The sequence below is a fragment of the Artemia franciscana genome, chromosome 4 (assembly GCF_032884065.1).
Source record: "Artemia franciscana chromosome 4, ASM3288406v1, whole genome shotgun sequence".
Classification (NCBI taxonomy): domain Eukaryota; kingdom Metazoa; phylum Arthropoda; class Branchiopoda; order Anostraca; family Artemiidae; genus Artemia; species Artemia franciscana.
In genome coordinates, this window is record NC_088866.1 from 10,687,296 (window position 1) to 10,702,872 (window position 15,577).

At 34.4% G+C, this 15,577-nt stretch overlaps 1 protein-coding gene across 7 annotated transcripts in view; it reads left to right on the forward strand.

The window, feature by feature from the left end:
- LOC136025976 (uncharacterized) overlaps window positions 1-15,577 on the forward strand; it is a 391,881-nt gene that overhangs the window by 117,169 nt on the left and 259,135 nt on the right. For all 7 annotated transcript variants that reach the window (XM_065702101.1, XM_065702103.1, XM_065702104.1 and 4 more), the window contains one exon: window positions 6,315-6,456. In XM_065702101.1, coding sequence (XP_065558173.1) covers window positions 6,315-6,456 — 142 coding nt within the window. The remainder of the gene's footprint in view (window positions 1-6,314; window positions 6,457-15,577) is intronic.

Here is a 15,577-nt window from a genome sequence, read left to right on the forward strand (position 1 = left end):
AAGAAGAGAGGCTCTGAATAAATTAGAATGGAGGAGAAGTTTTGTTGGTCTCAGGTGGCTTTGGGCTGCAAGAAAGCTGTTGGTAGTACTATTAATAATGTATAAGTGCACATCGACTATTATGAGGAGAGGACGGTACGTTTTTGTCTAGGTGCAGGGTGATTGCTAGATCCTTCAAAGAGTGCCTTTTAATACCCACAGTTTCCAACTCTCATTGATCCTTCAGATAAATATAGAAAGAGCTCCGAGGAAAGGTAGGGGTGTTAAGAATTGATATTTAATCCAGCTTGATTCTCGGGAATATTTTGGTCTATGTCTTTATTATTGGTGTTGGGTTGAGATAGCATCCTTACCGTTGTGACAATCTTTTTCCCAGTACCGTAAGATAACATCCACAGGCAAACTTCACAGAGGTGAAAACACACATTTAAAGAAAACATGCCTAGGAAAGATGCATGAGAAGTGCGACAGTATTTTGAAACACAAAGTATCTTTTGTTACCTCTAAAGGGGAATTAAGAGGGAAGTAAAAGCATTAAAATAAGTAGTTGGACAAAAATTTTGGCAAGAACGAACAAGAGCAAAATAAACACAAAGCATAATTTCAAGCAAAAAAATCCATTTTATATTGTGTATTATTTTTGTTTTGTTTTTACTTCCAAGCTTCAACCTTACACAAATGATAAGTTGCTACCAACTTAATTTAAAGATAACCAACACACTTAGGTAACGATTAGCTTCAACACGTGGAAACTCAGCAACTGAAAATGAAGAGATTCTAGACTTTCTACATGAAAGTCCATGGGATGTGGGCTAAAATACCATAAACTTTGTGTTGATGCACCAAGAATCAGTTTATTTGTCATAGATACTGATGCTAATCTATCATACACAACAGTAAAGTTCCACCTAAGATGATCACGATTAGTTCTAAGAACTTTAGCCTCTATGCTGGGTAACCATCAAAACAAACAGTCCAAGGTCCACAATTAGTTTACTAATCTAATTAACATAAATTAATAATAAAAAGGTCCTACAATCGAACGTTTGGATATTCTGACTTAATTTGACTAAATTGTAGACAAGAACACAAACTTATCTTCATCAATTTACTGAACACTATCACTTAACTGTGACAAATAAATAATAATAAAAAAAAACTTTTTTAACTGAAAATAAGGAGCAACATTAAAACTTAAAACGAATAGAAGTTATTCCGTATATGAAAGGGACTGTGCCCTCCTCAACACCCCACTCTTTACGCTAAAGTTTTTTATTGTTTAAAAAAATAGAGTTATGAGAAAAATTCAAACTTTAACGCAGAGAGCGGGGCGATGAGTAGGGGACAGTCCCTTTCAAATAGCCTATGTCTTTCTCTTTCTTATAGTGTTAGTGTTACCGAATATAATTTGCACTTTACTGAACAAAATACAAATGAATGTGTATTGTCAGTTTAATATACATATGCTCATATTTATCCTTTAAAATCTTATAATTTCTTATTTACTAAAATTATAAAGGTGAAAACATTCAAATTTTTTTAGTTAAGTGCAAATTATGTTCTGGCAATCAGAATGCATAGAGGTCGTGAGCCCTGGTCATGCTAATTTCTACTCGTTTTGAGCTTGACTCGGTTATTTATTGTAATTTCTGCTGGTTTTGGGTTTGATTTATTTATTGATGCTGATTTGCGATAGTTTTACGCTTGGTAGATTATTTGATTGTATTTTTGCTCATTTTGGTTTAATGGAGCTCTTTCCTTTTTCTTGAAAAACTTATTTTGCAGAAAAAAATTTTTAAAATTAGTTTCTGTTCGTTTTATATTGACATAGTCTTTTCCGGTGAAACTGGATTGGAAAGCTGATTGCCCTCAGACCCCTTTTTGTCAATCAATTTTCCCTTTTAAGTATTCCCATAAAGTTCCAACTTAATATTCCAATCCATTTCTTAGTTACGCCCTTTTGATAATCTGCATGCACATAATGAGTTTTGATTTAGTTTAAACTCCCCCTGAATATTCTGTCAAGTTTTCAACTTTATATGCTTAGCCTTAACTGTACTAATAACATAGTAGTATCGGCAGTAGTAGAATTAGTAGTAGCAGTAATAGTGTATTATTATTACTAGTAGTAACAGAAGTAGCAGCAGTATTATTAGCAGCAGTAGCAAGTTCATTTTGCCTTTTGGTCAACTGCGTACCCCACTCGTGATACCGCTGAACTTTTCGCTTGATGTGATAATCCGTTCTAAAAATTACTCATACGCCTGTATTATCAATCTGTATGCGCATAATATTCTTTGATATAATTCAACGTTTCCCATTAAATTTCTTCATATGTTTAATTCAATATCTTCAGCCATAGTAGCACCCGCTACAGAAGTAGTAGTTTCAGTGATAGTAGGGGTAGTAGCAGTTGTGGTAACAGTAGAAGCAGCGATAGTTGCAGTAGTAGTAGCGCTACTACTGTCTTTTTCGTCATTGATCATCTCACTTATCATTTCCAAAAAGTTCAAAATTAATATACTCAGTCCTGAGTTAGGCCCTTTTGACAACCCATATACGTATAACCTGTTTTGATTTAGTTCAATATTCTTTGAACAACTCACCTTAATACCCTTCGGATTTTGAGAAAATAGTAGTCAAAAATGCACATCTTTACTCAATAACATATACTATACATAAAAAATGGACAAATTGCCTAAGTTACAGCCCTTGCCCTAAGTCCTTGGGGCGGAGCGGTTGACATCCATATACGCAAAATTACTGAACGTTTCAACAATGCTGAAAAAGAAAGATGTCTCAAAACTTTCTTTGGATGTTTGTATTTGGGAAACCATAGGCATGGAGGGGGGATGGTTGCTCTCAAATCACTGTTGACTCTTCAAAAGAGCACTGTAACTTCTAATTTCAAATCAAATGAGCCCCGTTTGAAGTTTATGCGAAAATGCATTCCACAAGAGCATTATATGCCCTCGGGCATAGCTTACAGTCCATATACTACGGCTCTGGGGGATTGCATTAACCTTGGAGGCGTTCTTTTATGTTCTTTGGATCATTTCGTTCTGGAATGGATATCTCACAATTTCACTTATACGCCTTTCATGAAAGAGGTGTAGTTAGAGGTGGGGCTAGTTGACCCCATCACTTTTGACTCTTAAAGAGGAAATAGAAGTTCTAATTTTCAAACAAATGTCCTACCTCTAAAGCTTATATAACCATCTCTTCCAAAATAAACTAACTCCCCTGAGAATTACTTACAATTCTTGCCCCCCAGGCTCTGGTGGTTTGTAACAAGCCCATACGCCTTGTTATATGATCTTTGGACCATTTTGAATAAAATGACTATAAGAAAATTTTTATTGTCTGCATTTTGGAAAAAAGAAGATCTGCCTGTTCCTTGAGAGCGTCTGTCTGTTGCTTAAGAGTGTCCATTTTGAAGGTTGTGTCGTACGAGCGTTAATTCAGTAAATGAGACTGATATGAGAAATATAGTAGGCGTATACTATATTAACTATGGTAGGCGTAAACGTCACTTGAGTGTGTCCATTTTGAAGGTTGTGTTCTATGAGTGTTAAATGAGCAGCTGAGATAGATATGTGAAATATAGTAGGTGTATGTTATACAACCAAAGCAGGCGTAAACGATTAGAGCAGACTTGTAGAAGATCTGCTTTTACTTGAGAGTGTCCATTTTGAAGGTTGTGTTGTATGAGTGTTAAGTCAGCAACTGAGACAGAAAAATATAGTAGGCGTATACTATGTAACTGAAGTAGACGTGAGCGATTAGAGCAGATTTGTAGAAGATCGGTTACTTAAGAATGTCCATTTTGAAGGTTGTGTTGTATGAATGTTAAATCAGCAGCTGAGACAGATATGAGAAATATAGTAGACGAATACTAGATAACTATAGTAGACGTGAACGATTCGAACAGACTTGTAGAAGACAACTCTGTTACTTGAGTGTAGGCGTGTAGTCGGAGTATACTATATAACTATAGTAAGCGTAAACGATTAGAGTAGACTTGTAGAAGATCAGTTTATTACTTGAGATTGTCCATTTCTAAGGTTGTGTTTTATGAGTGTTAAATTAGCAATTGAGACAGATAGGAGAGATGTAGTAAGCGTGTACTATATAACTATAGTAGGCGTAAACCATTAGAGTAGACTTGTCGAAGTTCTGTCTGTTACTTGAGTGTTTATTTTGAAGGCTGTGTGGTAAGAGTGTTAAATCAGCAAATAAGACAGATGTAAGAGTTATAGTAGGCCTATAGTAGGCGTATATTATATAGCTACAATAGGCGTAAACGATTAAAGCTGACTTATAGAAGATCTGTCTGTTACTTGAGAGTGTCCATTTTGAAGGTTGGGCGGTAAGAGTGTTAAATCATCAACTGAGACAGATATGAGAATTATAGTAGGCGTATACAATTAGAGTAGACTTGTTGAAGATCTCTCTGCTACTTGAGAGTGTCCACATTGAGGGTTGTGTGGTAAGAGTGTTAAATCATCAAACTATATAACATATACTATATAACTATCGTAGGCGTAAACGATTAGAGTTGACTTATAGAATATTCGTCTGTTACTTGAAAGTGTCTATTTTTAAGGTTGTGTGGTAAGAATGTTAAATCAGCAACTGAAACAGATATGATAAAAATAGTTGGCGGGTATTCTATAACTATAGTAAGCGTAAACGACTAGAGTTGACTTGTAGAAGGTTTGTCTGTTACTTGAGGATGTTCATTTTGAAGGTTGTGCGTTAAGAGTGTTAAATCAGCAAATTAGACAGATATAATAATTATAGTAGGCGTATACTATAAAACTATAGTAGGCTTAAACATTTAGAGTAGACTTGTAGAAGATCTGTCTGTTACTTGAGAGTCTCCATTTTGAAGTTTTTGCGGTAAGAGTGTTAAATAAGCAACTGAGACTGATATGAGATATATAAATTGTATAGTAAAGGGGTCTATGAATTTGCATTAAGTTTCTGGATCCTTATTCTGACGTTTTTTGCCAACGTTTGTAAATCACCTATATAGTATATGTTTACCCTCTTTAGCAACGTTTACCTTCCCTTGTACAGCCGTGTATTCATTAAGGGGCATCATGTCACTAGAATATGAGTACAAAATTGTCGAAGAATAGTATGACCTACTTCTTCGACTAATCGCGCATCAAACAACAAACTGTAATTAGTTTGACTCCTCTAGGGCTGTAATGAAATATAGGTAAAAATGGCTAGACATGTTTTATGAATTAAGTATGAAAAATTACCAAAGATTTTATTTTTCTATTGCTAGTTAGTTAGACTAGATGTGCAAGCAGTGCATATATATATATATATATATATATATATATATATATATATATATATATATATATATATATATATATATATATATATATATATATATATATATATATATATATATATATATATATATATATATATATATATATATATATATATATATATATATATATATATATATATATATATATATGTCGAGGACTGTCGACCGTCCTCGGTGAATGTCTGAAATACCTTTTTTTTCTCCTTTGATTGAATCAGCGTTGCCAGTTAATATTTTTCAATTTAAAGCAAGGTTTGATTGTGACAGGTTAGGTTAGAATAGATTAGGTTTGGTTAGATGAGGTTGGGCTGGTTTAGTAGATTCAGTTTTAGCCCATTTCTGATATTTAGAACCTAATTTAACATAATCTAACCTGAACTAAACTAACATAGTCCAACCTAATTTTAACTTTATCATCATCAGACTCAAAATGCTGATCAGTAAAGCTAATTGAACCCAAGCAGAGAAAAGGGAATTTCGGACAGTCACCAGTGAATTTCGACATTAACAATATTTCGGACATTTGCGGTAACATGTATATATATATATATATATATATATATATATATATATATATATAGTTTTTCCTAACATGTTTGTTCCAAAGATAGGTAAACAGCGATATTAAAACTGAAATGAATCAGAAAAAGAATTCCTATTAAATACTGGTTCGTATTAAGTATTTTAATGATATGGTGAGAAAAGGAAAGCTGTTCAAAATACGTTTTGTTTTCGTAAAGTGGAATTAACTCTTGAGGAGTTTGAGGAGTCAGCATTTCTACTATTTTTGTGTTAAATCATGTAAGACCATTCATTTATTTGTTCACTTTATGAATTTGAATTTATATATATCGAATCAATTAATTCAATAGTTGAAAATCTTCAGTTCATTAGATATTAATTTTTTCAGTTAGCTACTGGTAGCGATTTGTAGAATTTTTGACATTTAATACTGTTCTAGAACAAGGAGTAATCAACGATGGATGAAATTAAGAACTACTGTTCAGCTGACTGGTGCTATTACTGCGTCAAAGAAAACAACATTAAAGAGGGAGGACTCCTTCCTAAAAAAATTTTCTACGAGACAAGTTCCAGAAATCCAGGTAATTGTTGATCTCACTTTGCCTTTCTAAATTATGACAGGAGAAGCTTGACTCATTGTTTTTAGCATTTACATAAACATAAACTGTGTCGGGCAGTGGAGGGTGCATTTATAGGAACTACACACCTAAATTGTTCCTCTAGTCATAAAGATTATGATCCTTACATGATTTAAGTCTAAACGAGGCGTTGCATACCTATGCTTACTCAAGCTTACTCAAATAATGTAAGGATCATCAGCTGCATGATTAAAGGCCTAATTTGGGCGTGTGGTCCGTCTTAAACTACCCTTCCTATCGCACTTGTCAACCTCTTTGTCTCTCTTATAATCTGATACCCGAATAGTCCTTTTCTTGGAAAACTCACATAACTGATCACAGACAGTCTTTTTGTTTCCAGAAAGTTCTTATCAGAACAAACTTTTCTCCAAGGTGTTCTTTATTTTTCTCGAAATGTATTTTTCATTGCTCTCTATTCTTTAATGTCTAATAGATATGATTTTGACAATAAGGGTTCTCTATCTAATGACCATATATTAAAATTTTTTATGAGCCTAATTTTAAACCATTCCTCCGAGACCCTTCATAAACTCCCAAAACTTATCATATCTCAAATTTTCAAAACCTCCAAAATATACAAATTATAAAATATATATGTACAAAATATACAATAAATATTTAATACAAAGTATGATTATACAATCAGAAACTAAAAACACAACTTTTTGAAATATAAGTGTAAGGATTAGAAAACTTTGCGCTATCGAATGACCTGGAATGTTAAGACTCATACGAGTCCGGTTGTCAAGGAATTTCAATTGTCAAGTTTCAAGTCATTAGTGATTCATTGTTTTGAATGCCAATTGTCAAGTTTTAAGTCATTAGTGATTCAAGTTTCAAGTCATTAGTCATAGTGATTCATTCCAGCTATGATAAAGCAAACGGGTTTTTAAGAGAGACAAGAACCGTCACCTTTCGAAGGGTTTCATGCCTTTTTTTAAAATCACTAACTTGGATTGGGCTTAGAAACTTCCTACTTTTGGATGTTTTATGCGTCTCTGATCTGTTTTGCTTCGAAAGTTGAAAAAAATTGTTGAAAGTTGAAAATGACTTCCAAAATCATTACAGTCACTAAATCTTTCACACTCCCACATTCACAGAATTTTCCAAGATCCTTATTTAGCCTTCCTGTAAAATCTATTTTCCGTCATCTTATTGAAATTCGAAATACAGAAAATCCAGACAGTTTCTATTGACAGTCATCTATTGATAAATATCAAGAAAAGAAATTGAACTTCTTCGTATGTCAATGGCTAGCTTTCTGATATCTACCTTTGTCCGTAAATTGAATCAATATATACTTATTTCTCTTTTGATCTCGTACAAAGGAAGAATATTTTGCTCTTTTTTTGTCATAATTAGATAAAAATCAATACAGAGGACGAGTCTAATCATTTGATGTTTCCATTACAGGATAAAAGATTTCAAATCTTTTACCCGTTTCGACTTACCTCTTGATATTCCCCTAGGTCTTTCAATGCTTAAAAGAGGTTCTAGGACAACATTTTTTAAACCACATTTTTATGAATTATTATTTTCCCTCAATTTTTAGAGAAAAGGTTGTGACGATTTACTTATAGATCTATTTAGCTGTTCTTGCAAAACTAAATGTGGTAGCTAGAGCTACAAATATTTTTAAAAACTTGGACAACAACCCAAAAACTCCAAAACTCAATGTTTAATTGGGAATTAGATTCACACGTTTACTAAAACTTTAAACTGTTAAGAAATTCAAAGCAAAAATTTTATATTGTTAATAACTTCATATAGTCGTACATGGTTTCTATGTTCATAAATATTCTATATGTTCTATAGTTCATATAGCTGTACACGGCCTCACCTTGATCTTCCAATCAATTTATCCCATTTTCAATTGAATTCACACCATTGGAATGAAAACAGGTCCTTAGAAATCGAATTTGGTCTCATTTTATACTTTTTCAAAATGTGAACACGGGTTCTAGGCCCCACCTAGATCACCCCATCAATCTATCTCATTATTAATTGAATTTACACCATTTTAATGAAAACGGGTCCTTGGAAATCAAGTTTGGTCTCATTTTGATAATTTTTCACAATGTGAACACGAGGTTCTAGGCCCCACCTAGATAAGTCCATCAATTTATCCCATTTTCAATCGAATTCACACCATTTTAATGAAAACAGGTCACTGGAAGTGAAATTTGGTCTCATTTTTATACTTTTCACAAAGTGAACATGGGCTTTAGGCTCCACCTAGGTCACCCCATCGATTTATCTCACTTTTAATTGAATTCTGACCATTTTAATCAAAGTAGGTCCTTGGAAATTAAATTTGTTCTCATTCTTATACTTTTTCACAATGGGAACACGGAGTTCTAGGCCCTACCTAGAACATCCCATCAAATCATCCTATTTTCAATTGAATTGACACCATTTAAATAAAAACAGGTCCTTGGAAATAAAATTTGGTCTTATTTTTGGTTAAATTGGATGGTGATGCAGAACACCATCATGGGAGGATCCTCTATAAGAGGATAACTGCGGCAGGACTTAAGATCCAGATCTGTGGACAACGGCCTCTGCAAAGGGCTGCCTCTACCTTTCTGAGGTACCTGCAAGACCTGGGAACTTGCGGTCAACTTTTCCCAAATGAGGAGTGGCGCCCCTTCAAGAAATTATAGCCCAGTAAACAACAAAGCACTCTCACAAGATTATGATTACTGGATATTTTTTTAGGTTTGGTTTGCTTTGATGGACGTTTTTGGGCTGAAAAACCTCTTCCTAGCTAATCTATCTACTATGGGCCATCTCCCCGTAGTAGCATAATATTTGTAGGCATGAATATACAATGAGTTGGAGGTGATAGGCTTGAGACTGTCTGTTCAGGATTTCGACTTTTGTTGATAGAAGAGCATTACCAAGTGCTGAAAACCATGTTGTGACCAAGATCGGCAAAGAATTGTAGAAAGCCTCCAACTTACTGGATGTCCCAGGGACTTCTTGCTGTCCGGTTCTAAGCCGGCTTAAGCGCTTCGGTGTAGGCTTAAGAAGAATTGTTGGTATCCGTCCTGCACTGGTATCCGAGATCATTGCTATTCCTGAGGCCTGAATGATTTCACTGATTTAAATTGGAACTTTTAATGTTACAACGTTAAAGAATGACTATCGCATCGACATTTTTGCTGACGAATTCCAATGGTTTGAACTTGATTTATTAGGAGTTTTAGAAACACATTTCCCAGGGGCAGGATGCATGAAATTAGATGATATAGATTTTGCTTACTCTGACAGGAATGAAGGGGTACAAAGGTAGTGAGTAGGTCTTGATAATGTTAAGTAAAACTCTCAATAATGTTAACTAAACTCTCAAGTTTAGTATTCAACTGTTCGTGGAATTTTTTTCAAAAATTTTTATCCTGGAGTCTACCAACATCATAACTTTCTGGGAGGTAGTTACCCTTCCGAAATTTCAGCTTTAAATTAACCTTAGACACTACTAGATGGTGATCTTTACTTTTAACATCAATAACAGCACTCCTATATACCCTAGTATCTTGTATTGATCCTGCTAGTCTTCGGTTTACAATAAAATAACCAATAAGGTTTGCTGTCTTACCATCACGTGAATATCATGTCAACTTATGGGTCATTTTGTGAACTAACACCGTATTGGTTATAACTAGGTTGTTATACCGACAAAATTGCAAAAGTCTAAAGCCATTACTGTTTTCTTTTCTACACCAAAGTTACCTAGGCTAGGACACCATCTATCCCTATTTCTACCAACCTGGGCATTAAAATCTGCTAGCAAAAACACCAAATTTCTACCTGGTACCCTGTCTATTTGCTCCTGTAACTGTAAGTAAAATTCATCTGAGTCACGAGTATCACCATCAGTTGGTTCAACAGGGGCATATTCTATTATAACTGATACCCTGAACTTTTTAGTCATAAAATGAGCAATTAGTATTCTATTATTAACACCTTCCCAGCATAAACAAGACTTAGCAGCTTCCTTATTCATCATGAGCCCTACTCCCTGTCTATGTACCCCATCCTTCCGGCCTGAGTAAAAAAACTCTGTGTCAACTGATTTCATGCTTCCCACCCCTGGGATATGAGTTTCTGAAAATCCTAATAAATCCAGTTTAAACCGTCTGAACTCGTCAGTCAAAATGTCGATGCGATAGTCATTTTTTAACGTCGTAACATTCCATGTTCCAATTTTCATGTTCTTCGAATCTTTGAAATTATTGTGACCTCAGGAAAAAGCAATGATCCCAGATACCAGTGCAGGACGGGGACCAACATATCTTCTCAAGTCTACACCGAAGCGCTCAAGCCTTAGAACCGGACAGCAAGAAGTCCCTGGGACCTCCAGTAGGTTGGAGACTTTGTGCAATCATGGACCATCTTGGTCACAACATGGTTTTCAGCACATGGCGACGTTCTTCTATGAACCAGAGTCTAAATCCTGCACAGACAGTCCCAAGCCTATTACCTCCGACTCATTATATCATGTCTATAAATATTATGCTACTACGGTGAGGGAACCCATAGTAGATAAATTAGCTAGGAAGAGGTTTTTCAGCCCGAAAACGCCCATCAAAACAAACCAAGCCCAGAAGAATATCCAGTAATCAGAATCTCGTGCGAGTGATGGGTTGTATACTAGGCTATAATATTCTCAAGGGGCGCCACTCCTCAAGTGGGAAAAGTTGACCGCAAGTTTCCCAGTCTGGCAGGTACCCCGAAAGGGTCGAGGCAGCTCTTTACAGGGGCCGTTGTCCCTAAATCTGGATCTTACGCCCTGCCGCAGTTGTCCTCCTATAGAGGATCCTCCCACGATGGTGCTCTGCATCACCATGCAATTTAACCCATTACTGGGAGAAGGTTTGTAGCTCATGTGACGTGTGGATACGCCAGTGGGCCCATTTGAGTGTACATTTGAGGGGCCTTCTTCCTTTTCCATCTGTATTTATGACCCCAGGAGAGTACTCCTATGGAGGTACTCTACATATCTATAGGGCATTCCCCTATCTGTTGTCCTCACCAAAACCTAGCATGATTATCTAATAATTAACTAACTAATGCAACTAATAATAGTTGCAGTAAATTGCAACTTTACTTTCAATTTAGACTATTAAGTAAAAGATAAAGATAACACATACAAGCTCTGTTGTCCTCTGCTAAAACCTATCATGCAAACTAATCATTAACTAACTAATGGAACTAATTAAGAGTTGTAATAAATTGCAACTTTCCTTTTATTTTATACCCTAAAATAAAGAAAAAAGAAAACACAAAAAAGCTCTATTGTCCTCTACCCAAACCTAGCATTTTAACTGATAATTAACTAATAAATTGCCAATTTAGCCTGATTGAGACACCTCACAAGCCACATCTTATAAAAAACGCCTTTGAGGATTTAAATTAAGAAGAATACTTATTAGAAACAATGCTAGTAATAAAGAAGTAGACCTAAATAGCCAATTTGGCCTGCTTGAAACATTTCACAAGCCACACCTTATAGAAAACACCTTTGAGAATTTAAATTAAGAAGAATACTTATTAGAAATAAGGCTAATAATACAGAAGTAGACCTAAATAGCCAATTTGGCCTGTTTGAAACATCTCACAAGCCACACCTTATATAAAAAACCTTAGAGGATTTAAATAAAGAAAAATACTCATTAGAAACAATACTAGTAATACAAAAGTAGACCTAAATAGCCAATTTGGCCTGTTTGAAATATCTCACAAGCCACACCTTATAGAAAAAACCTTAGAGAATTTAAATAAAGAAGAATACTTATTAGAATCAATGCTAGTAATACAGAAGTAGACCTAGATAGCCAAAGACATTGCAAATAATTTGAAAAGTAGGTGCACATTGTGTCTTTTGATTTACTCTGGTAGCCTACTCCTGTTGTTTCCATAGTCCATTATTCGGAAACAACGAAAATCTTGACCTAAATCACCCCAATTACAACTAATTAGATGTATTACTAACTACTTAACACACACCCCTCACATCCTCAACAGTTAGATTTACTTGTCTCAAAGAATCATCTTCGAAATTTTGTGCTAATCAGACCTCCATGATCAAACCTGCTTCTCATTTTCGTAATAAACTCTAAGCTTAAGCCAAGGTCAACTTTTATAATTTACAAACCTTTTCCCAGGGGATTTTCGGGTCTTACCATCAATGGAGACACCTATGTTAAACCTTCTATCTTGAAAATTTAATGGGACATTTTGAGGTCTTCGGGGGATATAGGAAGGGAAAAGGACAAAGAAATGTGGATGGTAACACCCTCCTATTCTTTCCAATCTTAAAGAGGGCACTAAAGCTTTAAATATCCCATTGCAATAGCGCATCTTCGTCCTGGGTACAATACATATATTCTAACAAGGTTCCTTTTACATAGACACTAAGTATTCAGCATAATACCATCAGTCGTTTTTGAGGTAATAAAGGTATGTCATTTTTACAACCTGGAGTCACAGAGTGACTTTTAATTTAGTTCACTACCTCCCTCAGGATTCCTGAGGGTTTCAAATTAGTGCATTAAGCCGTTTCTGGCGTATTGCATTTACAATGATTTTACAGCCTGGGTGCACATGATGTCTTACAATTTAGTTCAACTTGCCCATCAAAATTCTCTGAAATTTTCAATTGGATACCCTCAACCGTTCCCTAGATATTACAATTGAGCAATTTGGATGATCCAGATGCAAATAGTGATTTTCTATTTAGTTGAACATTCCCAGGAAGCTTCACCTTAATGGTAACAGCCTTCAAGGGTACCCAAGATTAAACTTGCCCCTCTTTTTGATTAAAAGCATGTGGATAAACAATGGGCAACTTATGTAATTTATGACAACCCATGTTTTAAGAGCTGTGGAGGCATATATGGCCATCCTCCTGAAGGTTTGTTATTAGACCTTTTGACGAAAGTAAAACAGTTCAAAATAGGGATGATACCTTTTTACTGACAGTGAATAGATATAAAATTATTTAACTGGATATTTTGAACACATATACAGTGTTCATCATCAGCAGTAAAACTAAAAGACATGAATAAAAATAAACAAAATTTATACCTAATAAACTAATTACATATAGTTTATTGCTCTACGGAAGTCCAATCCTTTCCAGAATTTAAAAACTAGCCAAAGTATTACTACCTCTTAAAGCTACCTTTAAACCATTATTTTGTAAAATTCTTTTAAGTTTTTCACTCAAACCTGGAACATATGGTAGAGAACAAAAAATATCTTTCTTTTCTGTTGTTTCCAGAATATCGTCAGAACATTCTAGAAATTTTTTCCTTCTTTTCGAAAAAGTGTGGTCAATAAACCAACCCGGATAATGGTTACTTATTAAAATCTCTTTTAACAAAAATAATTCCTCCTCAATGAATTTCGGAGAACAAATTCTAAAAATACGGTCAGTTAAAGATATGATTAAACCAATTTTTACTTGGCGAGCATGACCGGAGAAAAACGACATAAATCTGTTATTGTTAGTAGGTTTTCTGTAAATCTTAAAATCCAGACTATTTTCATTTTTTTAAAAGAAGGACATCCAGAAAAGGAAGTTTATTATCCTCTTCTAATTCTATTGTAAATTTTAAATCCCCTCCCCAAAAAGTAAGATGTTCTAAAAAACTTTTTAATTCCTCCACCCCATAATTCCATACTGAAATTATGTCATCCATATATCTCCTCCAAAATTTATGTTTAAAAAAATATGAATCTAACGCTATTGCTTCAATATTTTCTACAAAACAATTTCCTATTAAAGGACTTAAAGGGGCGCCCATGGGTAAACCATTTACTTATTCGAAAAAAAACCCTCTGAATTGAAAAAAAATAAGAGAACATGTTGCACAACCTAACTAAATTCATAATTACACTGACTTCCAAAACTGTTTCACCACCAATTAAGTCCAAATTTCTTAGTATCTTTCTCTCAAGAAGAATTTCTGCGGCTTTTACATCAATACTTGTATACATTGACACTATGTCGAAACTTGAAATTATGGAATTTGAAGAAATCTCAACTTCTTTTAGTTTTTTTACAAGTTCTGACGAATTCTTAATCTAAGAAATTTGTGTAGACATGAGTGGTTTACACAATGACACTAGCCACTTACTCAGAGCACTTGTTGGTGACTTGTTACTCGCAACAATTGGTCGTAATGGCAGATTTGGCTTATGTATCTTTGGAAGTCCATATAATTTAGGGCACAAAGAACCTCTTGGTAAGAATTTGTAGAAAAGTTGAGGTGTAATCTTCCCTTCTTCCTTCAAACTCTTTAACTCGTTCTTAAACTTCTTTGTGTATGAGTCCTTCGGGTCAAAAGAAAGTTGTTTGTACGTTTTTCATCTTTCAGTAAAGCGTTTAATTTTGAATCGTAGTCGTTGGTGTCCATTACCACTAAAGTGTTACCCTTGTCTGCTTTTGTAATAATAATAGATTCATCCCTTCTTAAATTATTAAGAATCTTTAGGTCTTTGATAGAATTGTTAGGGATTTCTGGTTTTAAAGCAAACTCTAACAGGATTTTAACTGTAGAAGCTCTTATTAGGCTAACATCTTTGACTAGGATGGGGTTTCTATGTAAAGATGTTTCTATTGAAGAGATAATTTCTTCTAATGGGACTTTATTAGTTTTAAAACAAAATTTTTGACCTTTTTCTAATACGAACTTTTCTTGTAACGTTAAGGTCCTTGATGAAAAATTAATTACACCTGGTCCAAGAGTTGACGAAGGTATTACGGCTTTATTTTCATATAATTTTGAAAACTTTTTAAGTAATCTTTCTCTGAAAAGGTGAACGTCATGATTGAAATGATTTCTTGCTGTTTGTTGAATAAAACAAAAATCATTTGCACTCACCTTTTTTTATATAATATTTTCCAGGAAAAGTTTATCTTTCACTAATAAAGCTCTTTTTCTCCTTTATAATAAGCTATATGTAATTAGTTTATTTGGTATATATTCACTGTCAATAAAAAGGTATCATCCCTATTTTGAACTGTTTTACTTTCGTCATGGAAAGGCAGTGTGGT